Here is a 21379-nt window from a genome sequence, read left to right as displayed (position 1 = left end):
GATCCCTTCCGACTCTGTTAATCTGTAAATTTGTAAATCTAAATCCAACCTCAGAGAGCACTAAGGACCCCACAGTCCTCCTCCTCCTCCTCCTCCTCCTCCTCCTCCTCCTCCTCCTCCTCCTCCTCCTCCTCCTCCTCCTCCTCCTCTTCCATCTAAACTCCCTTCCAGCATTGATGATATTGCCTAGCTGGGGAATAAAACGTCTGCAGGAAAAGCAACCAAGTTCAGAGACAGCCGAGGAGCTGTCTAAAAAGCCAGAAGTAAACTTCTCAATCAGTGTCTAGGTTCGAGTAAAGCCCTCCTCACGAGTAGAACCCTAGCCAAAAGCTTAAGAGCTTTGCAAGGTTCTAAGTTTTGTTTTCTAGGTTGGAAATAATCCCTGCTAAATCAACAGTGTGATTTTATATGAGACAGAATTTCCTATCTTTATTCAGGTCCTGCCTGGCTATTAAATAAAACGAAGCAGTGGTTTTGGATAGTAGTTGCTTAATCTTATTTACCGTGTCATTGTTGCATTCCTCTTGCAAGGGAAGGAATGTTTTTCCTGGCCACATCCATCTTTGGCTGCAGCCTGCATGAATGTAGTCCAGTCATGTTGGCTTCTTTGGCCTTCTCTGTAGTCCGGGCATCTGTTTTTTCCATCTCCTTCTCTCAAAAACCTTTGCATTTCTGCTTGTCATCATCAACAGAATATCAGACTAACAGAGTTGGAAGGGAGGTCTTCTAGCTCAAGCAGGAAACCATATACCAGGGGTGAAATCCAGCAGGTTCTGACAGGTTCTGGAGAACCGGCAGCAGAAATTTTGAGCAGTTCGGAGAACCGGCAAATACCACCTCTGGCTGGCCCCAGAGTGGGGTGGGAATGGGGAGTTTGCAATATCCTTCCCCTGGAGTGGGGAGGGAATGGGGATTTTGCAGTATCCTTCCCCTGGAGTGGGGAGGGAATGGGGATTTTGCAGTATCTGTCCCCCTGGAGTGGGGAGGGAATGGGGATTTTGCAGTATCCTTCCCCTGGAGTGGGAAGGGAATGGGGATTTTGCAGTATCCTTCCCCTGGAGTGGGGAGGGAATGGCGATTTTGCAGTATCCTTCCCCTGGAGTGGGGAGGGAATGGCGATTTTGCAGTATCCTTCCCCTGGAGTGGGGAGGGAATGGCGATTTTGCAGTATCCTTCCCCTGGAGTGGCGAGGGAATGGGGATTTTGTAGCATCCTTTCCCTGGAGTGGGGTGGGAATGCAGTATCCTTCCGCTGCCACGCCTACCAAGCCACACCTACCAAGCCACACCACGCCCACTAAGCCACGCCCACAGAACTGGTAGTAAAAAAAATGGATTTCACCACTGCCCTCTACCCTTTCAGACAAATGGTTGTCCAGTCTCTTTTTGAAAGCCTCCAGTGATGGAGCACCCTGTCAGAGGGTTTACAGCCTGGTTACTATTTTGAGACAACCCAGGAGCAAAATACAGGACAGAGAGGTTTTGTCATTAAAAACAGTGGTTTATATACAAGACTTCTATATACAGACATACACGTGGTAGGCACATACCAGGCAAGCAATCAATCTTCATCTCTACATGGAGAACTACAATGCAGATAGAACACAACGAGGAGAGTGATACACGAGGAGAGAGAGAGGTGGGGAGAGAGAGAGAGAGAGAGGGAGATGCCCGGTCATAGCCTCCCTTATATAGACAGCTTCTTAAAGCGGCAATGACCGACTTCCGGTTTGCTGCTTGTAGCCGCCAGACGTTCTTTCGGGATCGTCAGCCCCACTGCCTGTTAGAGCCGCCTTCACAACGGAATGGCAGCTCGAAAAAACTCCGTTTCCATGAGGAAATGGAGATAGAGCCGGCTGGGGTGGGTAGAGATCTCTGCACAGTCCCAAAAGTTTTTCTTTTACTTTTGGGACGGAGCGGATGAGTCTCCCCATATCCCCAGCCGCTGCTCCGGGCTTTGGGAGACCTCTGCTATATGCAGAGCCAGGCGTCAAGAGCAAGCCTGCAAAATTAACAGATCAATTAAAGAAGACCTGAGCTGGACCTGTGCTCCTGAATCGCAAGTATTTTACTTATTCTACAAAAGCTATTTAAGAAAGAAAAAAAGGAAAGGGGAAGAAAAAAAAAAGATTTTTAAAATGGCGACTGCCGCGGCTTGAGAAGAGGCTGAAAGGGAAAGTCCTTCCGTTTTCTATTATTACAATGTAGCGGAATAAATACTTTTGGCTACAATTGAAGACAAAACTTCACTTTCATGTTTTTTTTTTCCTGGAGATCTGTTATTGCTTTTGGTTGGAAAGAAGTTTTCTTCTCTTTTCTAATAAAGTTTGCCTGGGCGGAAACATGGCACTGAGACCTATAAAGTCAGACAAACAAGCAGCGGGGGGGGGGGGGATTCCCCCATTAACAAATTACAAGAACAAGTTTTAAGTCTCCAGTCTCAGAAACCTGATTTTAACATAATAGAATTTCTCTTAGAGGAGATTGTAAGAAGGGATGAGATTGTGAATCAGCATCTTGAAAAATTTAAGCAGGAAATTAAAGAATTGGTGAAATCTAAGTTTGACTTTTTGGAGCGAAAGATTTTAAAAATGGCTAACGGTTTTTCAGAATTTATGATTCAGTTGGATGCAAATACTAAGTTATTAGAGTCTAAATTGGAAGAAACTCAGGATAATCTGGACAATAGAATCCAAAAAATTGAAAATGACTTCACAAATACTCAAGATAATAGTTCAGAAGAAAAACCTAAAATGGAGGCTGATCAAAAGACTGGTAACATAGAAAATTTGCAACAGAGGATTGAAAGAGAAGTTTTAATGTTGCAGTATAATTTCACTGAATATGGGATTAGACTGAGAGGTTTGCAGGAAAATAACAGAGATGATTTAAGGAAAATATCTTCTGAAATTCTGGCTGGGATTTTAAAGGTTCAACCTGAGGAAGTGTTTTGCAGGATTGACAGAGTTTATAGAATAAACTCCTGGATTGCAAAGCAAAGGCAATTGCCTAGAGATGTGGTGATCTATTTTACAGATAAAGAAATTAGGAATAATATTGTACAAAATTCCTTTAATTCTACTTTGCAATTGTATGGAAGAAAGATTTGGATCTACAAAGAGCTCCCGCCCAAGATGCTAACGGAAAGGAAGAAATTTGGTTTTTTGGTGACTGAGTTAAAAAAAAGAAATATTCCATTTAGGTGGGATGCCCCAGTTGGTATTATATTGAGATATCAAGGAGAAAGATACCAACTAAATACTGTTGAAAGAGCTGAAGAATTTTATCAAAAATTTTTGAAAATGAATTTAACATCTTTAGGCATAATACAGGATAAGCAGAAGGAGTTGGAAATAAAGGGAAAACATCGAATTACAGAGGTTGCGGTAGATAAACTGCCTTTGGATTCTTTAGATACCCCAGCTGGATTATCTACAAATATGAGAGGGGTGGCATCTGACTCCAACGTGATGATTCATCAAGTCAAAGACAAGTATGGAAACCAAGTAGCTGATATACAATTGGCAAAAAAGAAATATGAGATACAAAAACAAAACCAACAAGATCAACTTATAAAGCAGAATGAAAACCGATTAGTTGATACACAACTTGTAGAAAGGAAACCAGGATGGAAATTAAACCCACAAAAAGAAAGGAAAAAAAGAAATAGGTCTCACAAAAACAGAAACTTCTAAATCAAGCAACAGTGAAGCCAGTGATTTTAAAAAAATGAATGAATATGTGAAAAGATAGTGGAGGCGAAGTATTGGTTAATATTATCCTGAGGACAGTGGCAGACCTCTGCAATGCCGTAATTTTGGGATGTGAAAAGAGCCTTAAATTGTTGGATTTGAATTATCTACTTTGGATCTCTTTCTTATATCAATAAATATATTATAACTATCCTGAGCTATAAGGCAAGAGAGCTACGCTGGGGCATGCAGAAGATCTGGTTGCTACCCACTAGGATGACGGGAATTAATAATCTTGATGAAAGCCACAATTACAACTATATGGAATATAATTATAATGTCACTCGGGTGGTTGTTTTTACTTTATATATATATGAGGATATTTACTACTGATGGGGGCAGATATGATTGAAGATTTTGAACAAACTGTTGCATCAGGAAGCTATGTTACCCTATTATGGATGATGGACTCAACAATCCAGTGGAAAGACATCAAAGAAGATACTACATGGATTATAAATTTAAAGTCATTGTTACGATATTTTCAGGATCAGACTCAATAAATAATTTGAGAATTAGAAATTCAAATATATCTCTGTTTATTTACATAAGGCATTCTATATTCACTGAATATTCACAGATAGAAGCACAGAATGGATGTATGCAGCTCCTTATATATACAATGGGTGGAGCTAAGTATGGGAGTGGTAAAGTATGAATACATTAAGAAGTGAAGAATAAGTTAACCCTTGACACACTGTTCATGTACTATTTACATAATGGAGAATAAGGCATTTACTTGTGACAGTCATTGTCTTTTTTTTTTAATGGAATATATACATATATATATATATATATATATATGGGAAATATAACCAGGGAAAACCTGGCTAGAAGAAAAACACACATAAACCCTACGAAGAAGTAAGAAAATTGATACTGTGCCTTTACAGGGAGGATATGGGTGTGGCCTACTGATGACAGCTAACGAGCTAGAAATGGATCTATTTAGGTCTCCCACCTAGCAGTGAGAGCTTGCTAGGTGTTAGAAAAGAAAAAAGCCCAGAACCGAGTAGATGAGATTCTACTGAGCTGGAGCTACAAAAAAACCTTGGCTACGTAGGGAAAACCTGGCTAGAAGAAAAACACACATAAACCCTACGAAGAAGTAAGAAAATTGATACTGTGCCTTTACAGGGAGGATATGGGTGTGGCCTACTGATGACAGCTAACGAGCTAGAAATGGATCTATTTAGGTCTCCCACCTAGCAGTGAGAGCTTGCTAGGTGTTAGAAAAGAAAAAAGCCCAGAACCGAGTAGATGAGATTCTACTGAGCTGGAGCTACAAAAAAAACCTTGGCTACGTAGGGAAAACCTGGCTAGAAGAAAAACACACACACACACACACACACACACACACACACACACACACACACACACACACATATATATATATATATATATATATATATATATATATATATAGGTCTTTGGTTATTCGGGTCTTCTCCCACGTAAAATTGGAAGTGTCTTGGCGACGTTTCGACGAAGTCTCATTCGTCATCTTCAGGCTGGTGTTCTCGGCTTCGTGCTCCTGGAAGCACGAAGCCGAGAACACCAGCCTGAAGATGACGAATGAGACTTCGTCGAAACGTCGCCAAGACACTTCCAATTTTACGTGGGAGAAGACCCGAATAACCAAAGACCTACATACAAACACCCGCGAAAACTTGAGAAAACAAATATATATATATATATATATATATATATGTTTTTCTTCTAGCCAGGTATATATATATATATCTTTTTTCTTTTTTCATAGGCTTTTATGTGCATATTCTTTCTAGCCAGGTTTTACCTATGTAAACTTAGTTGTTCTTCAGCCCTAGGTTCTGTGAAATCTCATTCACAATTTCTTGGGCCCTTTTTCTGCTGACAAACTGCAACTCTGTGTTGCTTCCTGGGAGACCCAGATAGCTATTTCTACCTCTTAAGGCGTCATCAGTGGGCCACACCCACTTCCCAATTATCCTCCCTGTAAAAGGCATAATGTATCTTTTTTCTTTTTTCATAGGCTTTTATGTGCATATTCTTTCTAGCCAGGTTTTACCTATGTAAACTTAGTTGTTCTTCAGCCCTAGGTTCTGTGAAATCTCATTCACAAGTTCTTGGGCCCTTTTTCTGCTGACAGTATATATATAGTATATATATATACTTTTAAGCAGAGTGGGCAGTGGATGAAAGATATTAAGAATTGTTGTGTATGGCAATTTTGTAGGAAAGTGGGTGGAAATAGGTTAGTTTACTGATTGATTAGTTTAAGAAAAGGGATGTTTAAGTGATATATTTAGGGGAGTGGAGGAAATGGATAGAGTTGAATAAATGTTAAATTAGGATTTATGGGGAAGGCTGCACTGAAATGTTATATTAATATACACAAAAGATTAAATGTTAAAGTAGGATTTATTATATAGTTTTAAAGTGGAAGGTGGTTATGAAATGTTGTAATAATATACAGATATAAGTTTGCGAGAGGAGAAAAAGGGCAGATTATTGCTAAATTGGGAGTTATAATAATATTATGCTAAATTAGAAGTTATCATACAATGTTATAGTAGAATGTTTTTTTTTTTGAAATGTATGGTTAAAGGGGGAAGTAACAATATTAATAATATATTTCGTAAGTAAGGATCAGTATTTAGAGGAGGGAGTAAGGGGATGGTAAAACATTATGTAATCTGTTATGAATTAGGTTTTTGTTGTGAAGAAGTCACGGGGGGGATGGGTGATGAGGGGGGGCTAGGGAGGAGGGGGGAGGAAAAAAAAGGGGGGGAAATTTGTATTTGAAAACTTTTTCAATAAAAAAAAAAAAGCGGCAATGACCCTGCTGACTCATTCTCAGTACAGCCTTACAATGGTGGTCAGCTTTAAATCATCATTACCCTGACACGCCCACAACTTCTGAAGAGAAGCCGTTCTACCAATTAATTGTTCTAACTGTCAGAAAATGCCTCCTTATTTCCAGGTTGAATCTCTCCTTGTTCAGTTTCCATCCATTGTTCCTTGTCTGGCCTTCGGGTGCTTTGGAGAATAGCTTGACCCCCTTCCTCCTCTCTGTGGCAGCCCCTCAAATATTGGTTGTATGGATAAATAGTTAGAATGATTTCTAGAGAGCCATATAAATGTAATTGATATCTTTTATACAGAAGAAAGACTAAAAATAGAGTATAAATCTAAGACTTGGATATGCATAAATGTGTAAATAAGTAAATATGTAAAATAGATATGTACAGAGAGAAACAGGTGAAACAGAAATCAACCACCGATGCAACAGGTTCTAGAAGTTAGTCAGTGGACTGAGTTACTGTTGGTTTGTTTTTGTTTTTTGTTTTGTAATGTCTTAATGTATTCATGTTTGTATGTATCTTTGTTTTGTGTTCTTGTTTAATTTATAAAACCTTAATAAAAAAAAAAGGAAAATAGCTTCACCCCGCCTCCTCTCTGTGGCAGTCCCTCAAATATTGGAAGACTGCTCTCCTGTCTCCCCTGGTCCTTCTCTTCACTAGACTAGCCAGGCCCAGTTCCTGCAACCGTTCATCGTATGTTTTAGTCTCCAGGCCTTTGATCACCTTAGATAGATTCAGATTAACAGAGTCAAAAGGTACCTTGTAGGTCATCTAGTCCAACCCCCCCACACACACCCAAGGAGACCCTACACCATTTCTGACAGATGGCACTTCAGTCTCTTCTTGAAAGCTTCCAGGGATGAAACTCCCACAACTTCTGAAGGCAACTTCTGTTCCATTGGTTGATTGTTCTCACTGTCAGAAAATTTCTCTTTATTTCCAGGCTGAATCTCTCCTTGTTCAGTTTCCATCCATTATTCCTTGTCTGGCCTTCGGGTGCTTTGGAAAATAGCTTGACCCCCTCCTCTCTGTGGCAGCCCCTCAAATATTGGAAGACTGCTATCGTGTCTCCCCTGGTCCTTCTCTTCACTAGACTAGCTAGGCTCAGTTCCTGCAACTGTTCATCGTCTGTTTTAGCCTCCAGTCCCCTAATCATCTTGGTTGCTCTTCTCTGCACTTTTTCCAGAGTCCCAGCATCTTTTTCATATTGTGACGACCAAATCTAGATGCAATATTTCAACTGTGGCTGAAAGCCGTTGGTGAATCTTAACATGGCCTTCTTTCTTTCCGTGGCACACACTAGGTTTGATGCTCCACGCTGAACCTCCGTGGCTGCTTGATGGGAGTTAATTGCCAATCCGGTTCCCCTGATCCCCCCCGCCTTCCAACGCCTGCAAATTATGTGTTGAAAATCCCCCATGCCGCTAATGTCCTGAAACAGTTTGATGGCATTTTAATGGCTCTTTAATTCGGTATTGTATTAAGGAAACAAAGAGCAGCCCTAGATTGTAGTTAAAGCTAATAGGCTTATCTGCAGGTGCCCAATATATTAATAGTTCGGAAAACTCTGCTGCAACCATACGTACTTAGTTGCCAAGGATCTGGATTTTGAATTTGTGGCTGTGTCAGACCTGCCCCAATCTGATCCCCTGGGAAAGTAAAACCCTCGACTCCATTTGGGTTGAAGTGAAACTGACAGGTAGTCCTCGACTTACAACTGTTCATTTAATGACCATTCAAAGCAGAGGTGGGTTTCAGCAGGTTCTGTCCAGTTCTGGAGAACCGGTAGCGGAAATGTTGAGTAGTTAGGAGAACCGGTAGTAAAAATTCTGACTGGTCCCACCCCCATCTATTCTCTGCCTCCCGAGTCCCAGCTGATCGGGAGGAAATGGGGATTTTGCAGAATCCTTGCCCTTGTAGTGGGGTGGTAATGGAGATTTTACAATATCCTTCCCCTGCCATGCCCACCAAGCTACGCCCACCAAGCCATGCCATGCCCATCAAGCCACACCCACAGAACCGGTAGTAAAAAAAAATTTGAAACCCACCACTGGTTCAAAGTTACAACGGCACTGAAAAAAGGGAGTTACGCCTCTTTTTTTCACAGTTACGACCATTCTAGCATCTCCATGGGTCATGTGATCGAAATTTAGACGCTTGGCAGCTGATTCATATTTATGATGGTTGCAATATCCTGGGATCACGTGTTTTGCAACCTTCTGACAAGCAAAGTCAACGAGGAAGCCAGATTCTCTTTTAACAACGAGGTTACTCACTTAACCATGGCAGTGATTCACTTAACAACTGTGGCAAGAGAGGTCGTAAAATGGGGCAAAATTAATTTAACAACTGTCTCACTGAGCAACAGAAATTTTGGGCTGGCTCAATTGGGGTCGTAAGTCGAGGACTGGCTGTATATGCGATGTATATATGTATTTATGCATATAGACCGTAAATGATTTTTTTCTTTTCATTGCCATGTATTTTACAGAGCTGTGATTTAGAGATTTGACAGTTCTTTCATCCAATTATTATTATTATTATTATTATTATTATTTATTGAATTTCTATACCGCCCTACTCCCGAAGGACTCAGGGCGGTGTCCAGCCATAAAATAAAACACATAGATATACAAAATTTAAAATCAAATAAAATGAATTAAATAAATTATCAAACTGAGATGGCTTTCAGATTGAATTGTAGAATCGACTACCTCTGAATTTGTTTCCCAGCTCAGAAAGACTTCTCAAAGTGTGCACAATCTTATTCTCGTTCTCTAAAAAAATAAATAAAAAAGTTAGGCAACCCAAATCAAACTGATCAAAATCAATTACTACCATATAAACTGAATGGGGTATAAGTCACTATTTATTTATAATTCCAAACAGTGCTAACTGTAATCTATAAATGGTAACTATAAAAGATATAGGACAGTGATGGGTAGCCTTTTTCTTGTCGTGCGCCGACACCCATAATGCCAAGCGGGGGGAGCTGCGCATGCATGCACGACCCCCCCATGCTCCCCTCCATGCTTCCCCCGTGCTCCCCCACCCCCTTTTTAGGGCCTAGTAGACAGTGGTGGGATTCAAGTAATTTAACAACCGGTTCTCTGCCCTAATGATTTCTTCCAACAACCAGTTTCCCAAACCGCTTAGAAAGTTAACAACCGGTTCTCCCGAAGTGGTGCGAACCGGCTGAATCCCACCACTGCTAGTAGGCCTCCCTGCAGCCTCCTGGGCCTAAAAATGAGCCGTGAGGGGGGGCGCTGCCCTCCTGCCCTCCCCCCACCCCCCACACATGCATACGTGCCACCCGTATGCATGTGTATGCACATACACTCGTGTATGTGCGTGTGTCACCCCGCGCATCCTGAAAATCAGCTGGCCAACAGGAGGTGCGCGCACATACGTGGCAGAGCTGAGCTGGGCGATGGCTCGCATGCCCACAGAAAGAGCTCTGCGTGCCAGCTTGGTGGCACGTGTGCCATAGGTTCGCCATCACGGGTATAGGGTTTCCTTCTTGAGCAAGGGGTTGGATTAGAAAACCTCCAGGGCAGCGGTGAAATCCAGCAGGTTCTGACAGGTTCTGGAGAACCGGTAGCGGAAATTTTTAGCAGTTCGGAGAACCGGCAAATACCACCTCTGGCTGGCCCCAGAGTGGGGTGGGAATGGAGATTTTGCAATATCCTTCCCCCAGGAGTGGGGTGGGAAGGGGATTTTGCAGTATCCTTCCCCTGCCACGCCCACCAAGCCACGCCCACAGAACCAATAGTAAAAAAATTTGGATTTCACCACTGCTCCAGGGTCCTTTTCAAATTCTATTAATCTGTATTACGTGTTCTGTATAATCCTTCAGCCGATGAGTGTAACATTTTTGTATGCCAAAATGGATTTCCCTGTCTGACTCTTGAGGTCATTTCAATTTTTTTTTAACTCCCCAAAAAAGAAAAAAACCAACTGTTTGCAGAATTTGCCACTTACCGGATAATCACACTTACGGCTATTCATTCTACCAGCTGAATCATTTCAATAATCCTGTATTAGTTACGGCTGGAAAAAAAATGCAGTCCTCTTTCAAAAAGGTTTGGTACAGTTTTAAGTATCTTCCCCGTGCTTTTCTTTCTTTCTTTCTTTCTTTCTTTCTTTCTTTCTTTCTTTCTTTCTTTCTTTCTTTCTTTCTTTCTTTCTTTCTTTCTTTCTTTCTCTTTGTGAAATTAGCAACGTCCTAGATTTTTTTTTTTTTTAATTCATTCACACGCTGGGAAGTGACCTATAAATCTCTCCGGATGCTCTTTTAAATACTCGGCGTTGTGTCTTGCAAATGAAATCATTTCTTTAGGTATTTTCCCTCGGGGTCTCCTGGAATCCTCTCAACCTTAGGAGACCGGATGGGTGAGCATTTTTATTATTATTTTTTTGCAAAGATCCCTCTTGCTGTTTAATCTGGGCAGAGAGCTTCTCATTTCTCTTCTCCCGAACTGAGAGGGGAGAATTTCAAATGCACAGGGCTAATTAGAGAGAGATTTATGGTTTATGCAAGAGCATGAGCAAAACTGGTGATGGGATTCAAATAATTTTAACAACCAGTTCTCTGCCCTAATGACTGGCTGGTTGGGCGTGGCCATGGTGGGTGTGGCCAGGGGTGTGTAACAGGCAGCACTCGGCCTCCTGCACCCCTACACACACACATCCTGTTTTGGGCCTAGGAGGCCTCCCTGCATTTACATTGGAGCAGGGGTGAAATCCAGCAGTTCTGGATTCTGACAGGTTCTGGAGAACCGGTAGCGGAAATTTTGAGTAGTTTGGAGAACAAGCAAATACCACCTCTGGCTGGTCTCAGAGTGGGGTGGGAATGGAGATTTTCCAATATCCTTCCCCCAGGAGTGGGGAGGGAATGGAGATTTTGCAGTATCCTACCCCTGCCACGCCCACCAAGCCACACCACACCCACCAAGCCACGCCCACCGAACCAGTAGTAAAAATTTTTAGGTTTCACCATTGCCTGGGAGCCAAAATGGGGCACATGGGGACTTCTGGAAGTGGCGGGGTGGGGCAGGACAAGCCAGAAATTTAACAACCAGTTCAGCTGAGTGGTGCAAACCGGTTGAATCCCACCACTGGAGCAAACATCCCCTTAAAGAATACATCGCCTTACATCAGTGGTGGGTTCCTCCCAGTTCGGTCCGGTTCTCCCGAGCCGATAGTGGTGACGATATGAGAAACAAAGGCACTTGGGCCTTTTTGCAGGAAAGCAACGTTGCTAACTCTGTTTCCAGTCGGCATCTCTTGTTTCTTTCTGAACTCCATGGGGCTTTGCCAAATCAAACCTTTGGCAAGGTGTCAAAGAAGATAAAAGGTTGGTGATTATCCCAAAGAACTTCTTCCAAAGGACTTGTTTTGCAACTAATTGGGACTCAGCTGGGAATGAACGTAACTCTCGGCTGTTATCATAAAATAGGTTTGTTTGGGACTAATCTTGTCTTGTAATGACTCGGTAAGGCCAGGTCACAACAGACTTTCTTGCCATTTAATTCAGCAAATCTCGACATGTTTACTCAGAGCCTGTCACATTTCGGGGGGGGGGGGGGGAAATCCCAAAACAGGCAGACTGAGCTGAAAAGGAAAGAGGCTTTGCTTTGTATCTCTCTGAAAGCAGCAGCTTGCTTTTGAAGTACTCTAAAGGATCTCTGTTCCTTTAAAGTATCACAGCTTTCTCTCTGTGTCATGTTAGATTAGAAAAACGGATATATACCGATACAAGGTAGGAAAAGTCAACTACCTCTTCCGCAACCCTTAATGTCATTTTCCCTTTTACAAGTAAAATCAGGTCAGACTTGAAAAACCATGAAGTGAAAATTATTTAGATGAGCAATTAAGGACTTTGAGGGTGATTTGGGTGATTTCCATTCACCAGCAATAGCAATAGCAGTTAGCATTATATACCGCTTCACAGTGCTTTTACAGCCCTCTCTAAGCGGTTTACAGAGTCAGCCTCTTGCCCCCAATAATCTGGGTCCTCATTTTACCCACCTCGGAAGGATGGAAGGCTGAGTCAACCTTGAGCCGGTTCGGAATCGAACTGCTGGCAGTGGGCAGAATTTGCCTGCAATACTGCATTCTAACCACTGTGCACCATGGAAGGGAGGGAGGGAAGGAGAGAGGAAGGAAGGAAGGAAGGAAGGAAGGAAGGAAGGAAGGAAGGAAGGAAGGAAGGAAGGAAGGAAGGAAGGAAGATAGCACTAGCAATAACACTTAGACTTATATACTGCTTCATAATGCTTTTACAGCCCTCCCTAAACATATAAATAACAGTGTACACAATTTCATTTCTACAAACTGTATTTTTTCTGTTTCCTCTTATTTGTTGTTACATTTCTGCTCCTATATCTTCCTTATTTGATAACGTTTTTTCTTTCAGGAAGCAGAGATCCTAAACACCGCCATCCTCACGGGAAAAACTGTGGCTGTCCCTGTTAAAGTGGTCTCGGTGGAAGACGATGGAACAGTGACAGATCTTGTAGAGTCCGTGGAGTGCAGGTCCACAGATGAAGATGTGATTAAGGTATTGTATTTTTTGGAGTATAAGATGCACCGGAGTATAAGATACACCTTAGTTTTTGGGGAGGAAAATAAGAGAAAAAGCTGATTGGCAGGTGGATCGGCCTCCAGGAATACCCCCAATCAGCTGTTCCCAGAGGTGAATTTTAGGAACAGGTTCCTTGGGTGTGAGCTCTGTGCCTTGCTTTTTTTTGCTTTTTTTCTGCCTCTGAAACTTCTGAAACTCAGTTTCAGAAAAAACTTTTTCCTGCCTCTGAAAGCCTCCGAAACAGAGCTTCAGAAAAAAAAAGCCTCTGAGGCTCTGTTTGGGGGCTTCGTTTCTGAAGCTTCATTTCTGAGGCTTTTTTCAGCCTCTGAAACCTCCGTTTGAGAAGCTGGGCAGGGCTACATTCGGAGTATAAGATGCACCCAGATTTTCACCCTCTTTTTATTTGGGAAAAAGGTGCGTCTGAAAAATACGGTAAGTGTTTGCACTGATGAGTTCTTAAAATCAATCTGTATAAATAGTGGTGGGCTGCTGCCGGTTTGAACCGGTATAAGCGAATCGGTAGTTGCAACCTGCAGGCGGACCCGCCCCTCTCTCACCCTGCCCCCCTCACCTGCCTGGGCGCAATCCCATCCTATATCGCTGTGTTGTTTGACGCTGGACGCATGCGCATGTGCGAACAGCGTGTGAGCGAATTCCCATGTTTTGTGACACTGCACGCATGCGCGAACGGCGGGTAAGCGAATTCCTATGTCTTGTGACGCTGCACGCATGTGCGGATGGCATGCGTGAGCGAATTCCCATGTCTTGTGACACTGCACATACGTGTGGACGGCGCGTGCAAGCAAATTCTCGTGTTATGTGATGCTAGATGCATGAATGTACGGCACACACGAACGAATTCCCGTGTTTTGTGACGCTGCACGCATGCGTAGACGGTGCACACACACTCACATTTCTGGTGCTGGGAAAACCAGTTGTTATGATATGTGACTCCCACCTTGGAGTCTGCGCACTTTCTGCCGTGCTCTTAAGACCCTCCTATTCCAGCAAGCCGGCCTGGCCTAATTTTCTCTCCTTTCTTTTAAATTTTTAAACTGTTTAATCTGTTTTAAATTATTGGGATTTTTAATTGTCTTGGGCTAAATTATTTAATTTGGTTTTAAATTGTTTCTAACTTTTGTATTTATGTATTTTATTCTGTGCCTGTTCACTGCCCTGAGTCCTTCGGGAGTAGGGTGGTATTTAAATTTAATAAAACAAACAAACCAAACAAACAAACCTCTGCGTATAAACCCCTGGGCCTCTTACCAAGGTAGGTAAGTTTAAGACTAGCCCGTGTGATCTCATTTATAGTGTCAGCGTTCCAAGTAATGAACTCATTGAAAGCAAAATTCTCTCGATTTCATTGAGGGCCACATCAAGGTTGTGTTTGACCGTGTGTGTGTGTGTGTGTGTGTGTGTGTGTGTGTGTGTGTGTGTGTACATGGCCAGGGTGGGCATGGTCAGCTCAACGTCACCCATGTCGGGGGCGCCTGTGGCGGCCGAATGCTCTCATAGCAAAAACGGGCTCTCGAGCTCTGTTTTCGGCTGCAACGTGTGGCCCTCCCCAAGCTCTGTTTTTCCTGGCAGAGGCACCATGGGCTGGTCCTTTACTATTTCCAGGACAGATATAAGTACCCCATGGACCGGATCCAGCCCGTAGCCCTTGAGTTTGACACCCGTTATTTATTGGCGACATCATATTGGCACAACTGGTGAAAACTGACTCTGAAAGTTCCCATGTTTTTCACCAAGTTAAAAAGTGAAAGTTTCCCCTTCCCCCCAGGTCATCAGTCACATTGTCCAATAAAGGTGCCGGCAGGTTGCTTGGTTACTCCACTTCTCCTCTTCTCAGCCACCGTTTGGAATGACCTTGGTTCCCACAAGAAAACGTTTTATTTTGACGGCAAAGCCGAGCTATCTAATTTCCCCCCTCTCTTTCTCCCCCTTTGCCTTGTGGCAACCATGAAGCCTCAAAGATGGCCTCAGCCAGGTTCGCTTCAGGGTTGACATATAGTTTGTGGGGAAGACAAATCCAGGTGGAAATGTGAATAATGTTTACCTCCATCTTAAAAATCATACTTGGTTGATCTTAGTTTCCCACTGCCCAGAAAATAGTAAGGTGTCCTTATCTTTTTCTTGGTATTGACTTATTTGAGTGATACCCCGTTTCCCCGAAAATAAGACCCAACTGGAAAATAAGCCCTAATATGATTTTTCAGGATGCTAGTAATATAAGGCCTACCCGAAAAATAAGCCCCAGTTAAGATCGTCAGCAGACGGAGGCATTTATTTAGTAATGTATTTCCCCCAAAATAAGACCTAACTGAAAAATAAGCCATAATGCATCTTTTGGAGCAAAAATTAATATAAGACCCAATCTTTTTTTAAAAAAATAATTTTTATTGTAGTTTTTCTTTTCCATAACTCTAGTACATAGTCAAACAGACAGTGTCATTTTTATATACTTTGGATTAACACTTCATGTAATATATACATTATATACATATTTGTACATTGAATGTCAAGTCCTCAACTTCCTTGTGTATATTACCTATTTTTATTTCTATTGTCTATCCACCTATACTATTTTCCCCAAACCTCGTAGTATTCCGAATCATCTTTTTCTTTTAATTCTAGGATAAGTTTATTCATTTTGGCACATTCATATATTTTCTGGATGATCAGTCCCTCTGGTGGTAAACTGCGTTCCTTCCAATATTGCGCGAATGCAATTCTTGCTGCTGTTAATATATGTAGGGTTAGAGATCGTATTTTTTTAAATCAAATTTAGTTTTTAATATTCCCAGGAGAAATGTTTCCGGATTTAGCTCAATTTGACAATTTATTAGGTTTTATAGCCAACCTTGTATCTTGGTCCAGTACTTTTTCACTTCAGGACATAGTCACCAGGCATGTAAGAAGGTACCTTGGTGCTGGTTAATAAGACCCAGTCTTATTTGGGGGGAAACATGGTATCTTTTGGTGTCCCCTTGATCTTCTCCTCCAAAATGCATCATTCCTTCTTGTCATCCTATTTGTGTCCAACGATGCCCCAATAAGGTGTTCATAGAACACCTAGGTGTAAACAGGAAGGCATTTCTCTTGATCATCCCAAGAGGATGGAGAACAGAAGGTCTAACTCAAAACTGAATCGAGTTCCTCCTTCCTCGGGGCTGTGAAGTGAGATGACTCCCCATGAGCCATGGCTTCATAAAGAAGTTCTAGTAGTTAGTAGTTAGTAGTTAGTCTCAGGCGTTCTTTGAGTATCCCTCTCCTCGCAGAAATCCAAAGCGTTGAGCTTAAAGTAGCTGAAGGACCCCATTAACTGTCGCTTATTGCTATTTACTCTGGGTTGAAGAGCGTGCTCCACATTTTGCCTCTGGAGCTTTCAGCAGTATTGACTGAAGAACATGAGAGCTTATTATCCTTTTCTGCTGGGTTGATTGATAAATACCAAGAGAGCCTCTTCAACCCGTATCCAGAGTGCCTTGCTCTTTCTTCCTCCACATGCTCCCAGAAGCCTCTTCTTTGTCACTTGTCTAGGACATTATAGTTCTTTTTCTCTAGTTTAGCAATAGCACTTAGACTTATATACCACTTCTCAGTGCTTTCACAGCCCTCTCCAAGTGATTTACAGAGTCAGCATATTGCGCTCAACAATCTGGATCCTGATGGAAGACTGAGTCAACCTTGAGCTGGTCAGGATCAAGTTGCTGTCAGTGAGTGGAAGGAAGGAAGGAAGGAAGGAAGGAAGGAAGGAAGGAAGGAAGGAAGGAAAGGAAGAACAATAGCAATAGCACTTAGACTTATAGACTACTTCACAGTGCTTTACAGCCCCTTCTAAGCAAGAGTCAGCCTCTTTCTCCCAACAATCTGGGTCCTCATTTTACCGACCTCGGAAGGATGGAAGGCTGAGTCAACCTTGAGCTGGTCAGGATCAAACTGCTGGCAGTGGGAGGAAGGAAGGAAGGAAGGAGGGAGGGAGGGAGGGAGGGAGGGAGGGAGGGAGGGAGGGAAGAACAATAACACATAGACTTATATACCGCTTCACAATACTTTACAGCCCTCTTTAAGCAGTTTGCAGAATCAGCCTCTTGCTCCCAACAATCTGGGTCCTCATTTTACCCACCTCGGAAGGATGGAAGGCTGAGTCAACCTTGAGCCTGGTGACATTCGATCTGCCAAACTGCTGGCAGCCAGCAGTCAGCAGAAGTAGCCTGCAGTACTGCACTCTAACCACTGCGCCACCACGTTTGAGAAGTTTGAGAAGAAGCACCCAATTCCAAGTCTGTCAAGGGCTGATAGCCCGGTGGGTTGGTTCTCTTCTGGAGACACACTCTGTGTCTGCAAAGCCAGTTGTCATTGATTGCGTGGAGAAAAGCTAGGAGCAATGCAAGCAAGCAAGAGACGCAAGAAATGACGATTGCCATCTTCATTAGCTGAATATTTCCAGCTTGGACTGTTCAGGGTCATTTTTATCAGAGTTTCTTGCAAAATTCAAATCCAGAAGCACACACAGATAACTGATTCAGCTGGATTCATTAACTTCTTTATATACACAATAATACATGAAGATAAATGTACAATGCCAATATAGATTCTTCTTTCAACATGATAGAAGTTATAGGCAGAACACAAGGCAGGAGAGAACAGTTCGTTTCATTTCAGCAGAGCAGATTGCATGCACAGACTGCTTAGTTTCATTTTCAATTCTCTGCACAGACTCAGAAGCTGCAGACTAAGACACGCCCTGGCTCCAGTCTGTCTCAGCTCCCAATTGGCTGACTTAGTTGCTATTCCTATTCATTGGCTGGCCTTGCTACCATGTCTCTGCCAGTTCATGAATAATCTGACAATTTTGGCATCTCTGGGAATTGAAGGGTGGAGCTTCCCTCTAATGGCCTTTTCGGCAGTATTGTCAGTCGGCCGTCGTCGTCTCTTGACATCTCATCAAATTGGAGGTTTCTGAAGCTGGTGGCTGCTGGAGTTGCTTGGAGCTTTTGATGGAGCCAAAAGGCTTGCCAGCGACAGCCAATTAGCGATCCTGCAAACGGGGTTTAGATCAGCTTAGATCTCAGGAGCCAGCAAGGAAAAAGAGGTGGCATGTATTCTCACAGAGAAAAAGACCACACAGTCCATCTCCTGTGAAATAGAGAGCTTCAGAACATTCCTGGCCTCCTGGAAGAATGATTGAAGAGTCGGCTTTGGGGAAAGACCAAGAGAAGGATCAGTTGAGTCGTTTTCCCAAAAGACATCTCCATTCCCCTGAAGGAGGAGGACCAACTAGAGAACAATAACTGTGCTATAAGGAAGTTTCGATAGAAGATAATATTTGTAGTTTGGGGTTGAACTGTGGGGTCCTTGGTGCTCTCTGAGCTTGGTAGTTTTCTTGCAAACGTTTCATGACCAAGTTAGGTAACATCATCAGTGCGAGAAGGGAGTGCGGTTTAATGGAGGAAGAAGAGGAGGGTCTTTGAGTTTGGTGGCTTTCTTGCAAACGTTTCATGACCCAATGAGGTAACATCATCAGTGCTAGAAGGGAGTGGAGTTTAAGGAGGACGACGACGGTGGAGTCCTTGGTGCTCTCTGAGCTTGGTAGTTTTCTTGCAGATGTTTCGTGACCAAGCTAGATAACATCATCAATGCTGGAAGGGATTGGGATTTGCAGGGAGGAGGAGGAGGAGGACTGTGGGGTCCTTGGTGATCTCTGAGCTGGGTGGTTTTCTTGCAAACATTTCATGGCCCAACTAGGGAACCTCATCAGTGCTAGAAGGGAGCTGGGTTTGTGGAGAGGAGGAGGAGGTGGTGGTGATCGAAATACTAGACAACTGCAGTGTGGAAACATCACACACACACACACACACACACACACACACACAGACACAAAACACACAATAAGCGTATGTCCCCAACCAACACTCTTCAGAAGCTTCTGCTGCATCTGAAGACAGCCTGCCTGGTAGTCCTTGACTTGCATCCGCAAGGGGGACCAGAATTCACATGGCTAATCAAGGCGGTCATTAAGGGAATCTCATCTACAAAGGAAGGAGCCTTGGTGGCACAGCAGACTAAAGTGCTGTTAAGTAGCACCAGCTGCCTGCAATTACTGCGAGTTCAAATCTCACCAGGCTCAAGGTTGACTCAGCCTTCCATCCTTCCGAGGTAGGTAAAATGAGGACCCAGTTTGTGGGGGCAATAAGCTGACTTTGTATAAAAAAGAACACCGCTTAGGGGGGCCCGAAAGCCCTACTAAGCAGGTATATACAAAAGTATGAAGGCTATTGCTTAACGCATTGTAAGCCGCCCTGAGCCTCCGGAGAAGGCGGCATATAAATCGAACCAATGAATGAATGAATGAATGAATGAATGAATGAATGAATGAATGAATAAATAAATAAGGTTTGGAGGAAACTCTTAGGAACCAGAGCTACTGTAAGAGGACAGCATATTTCAAAGTAGAGAAGGCTTGGTTCTCCAAACCTTCTGATTTCAGGACAGGGAGGACCTTAAACTGAACTAGAATGGATTTTAAAAAAAAACTGGGGCAAGGAAGTCCCTGAGATAACCCTAGAAGTGTCCTCCTGGTCAGCATGAGTACATCCTTGAAGAGCGATGTTTGCTGAAAAGTAAACATCATGAGATCCAGTCTTAACTTCTGCTTCCTGGTTTAGGTTGACCCTTGCAATTCTATTTAAGGGGAGGCTCTGAACATTTTATTTACACTCCCGCCAACCAACTTCTATTTTCTGAACGTCCTCACAGTCTCAGTTCTTGGCTGTGATTGTCAAAGGACTGTCTACCACCTGCTCTACGAAGGCTACGTTATTTATAGAGCTCTGTCAACTCTTACGCTGTCTTGCCAAGGGTACTATATCTGGGCTGCCATTGTCCAGCTTACCACTAGAGGCCAGCAAAGAGTAAGTTTTGAATGTCTGTGGAGATTCTCAGTCATCCAGGTCACCCTTGTTCCAAAGGTGCTTTTTTCAAGCTGGACTTTCTGGGGGTTTTTTGAAGATGTTTTGCTTCTCATCCAAGAAGCTTCTTCAGCTCATTCACCCTCTTCAGCTGAAAAAGCTTGCTGGATGAGAAGTGAAACAAAGAAAAACAAGAGTCCAATTGCCTCTTGAAAAAGCACTTTGGGGAAAGAAGGGAATGATAAAGTTGTCTTGGTTTGGTAGAATTGCAATGTGTAAGATGATGTTGTTGCCAAAGTTTAATTTTTTATTTGAGATGTTACCGTTAAACTTGACAGAGAAAGATATTGAAGGATATCAGAAGAAATTGGATAAATTTTGCAATGGTGGGAAAAGACCTAGATTAGTGAAGAAAATGTGGTATCAAAATCAAAAGGAAGGTGGATTAGGAATCCCCAAACTACTCAATTATTATTGGGCTTATGCTATTCGGACTGTGGTAAAAATATTTAAAGGTGAAGATAGTCATTGGAGAGATTTAGAATTAAAGGACATCAAGAGATTTGGCTCAACATGGTTTTTAGATAAAGCAAAATCAAAATGTGTAATTAATAGCTATTGGTTAAAGGGACTGAGTAAAATTTGGAACAAATTTGTTAAAATTTTAATTCCAGATATAATTTTCTTAGGGAAGACAATTGAAAATTGGCCGATTAAAACTAATATAAGTCGTGATAGGGTAATGGAAGATGAAAATATACAAACTATAATAGATTGGTTAAAAACTTCAGAAAATGAAAGGAGGAAAAAAGAAATCATTGAAAAATTGGGTTTAGGCTGGTTTGAAAAAATACAGATAGAAAAATGGACTAAGAAGGTAAGGGACAATTGTTCGATAAGTAGAAGTAAAACTGAATTTGAATATTTAGTATTCCAAATTATGAAAGATGAAATTGGGCTAAAGGGACTCGTTAGTAAGATATATAAGATTATAAATTTTGATGGAAAACCACAAAGGGTGATGAAGATGAATTGGGAAAAAAGAACTTAATATTAAAATATCAGATTTAGATTGGAACGTGAATTGGAAGAGTAGAATTATGAAGATTTTATCTGTAAGGATTAAAGAGCATAATTATAAGGTTGTTTGGAAATGGTATTTGACTCCATTAAGATTGTCATTGATGGATAAAAAAATTAGTAAACAATGTTGGAGATGTGACATGGAATTAGGGACTTATGAACATATGTGGTACAAATGTGATAAAGTTAAAAAGTT

The 21379-nt window shown here is 42.2% G+C and overlaps 1 protein-coding gene across 1 annotated transcript in view; it reads left to right on the top strand.

Moving 5' to 3' along the window:
• The window catches only part of LOC139321762 (transmembrane protein 132D-like), a 349743-nt gene that overhangs the window by 291463 nt on the left and 36901 nt on the right, over window positions 1-21379 (top strand). Inside the window, 1 exon segment of the mRNA XM_070950632.1 lies at window positions 13016-13159. Within this exon segment, the coding sequence (XP_070806733.1) occupies window positions 13016-13159 (144 nt within the window).

The sequence above is a fragment of the Pituophis catenifer genome, unplaced genomic scaffold (genome assembly GCF_029215685.1).
Source record: "Pituophis catenifer annectens isolate HBS135680 unplaced genomic scaffold, rPitCat1.0.hap2 SCAF_10, whole genome shotgun sequence".
In the NCBI taxonomy this organism is placed as follows: domain Eukaryota; kingdom Metazoa; phylum Chordata; class Lepidosauria; order Squamata; family Colubridae; genus Pituophis; species Pituophis catenifer.
This window is presented reverse-complemented; position numbering and strand designations above follow the sequence as displayed.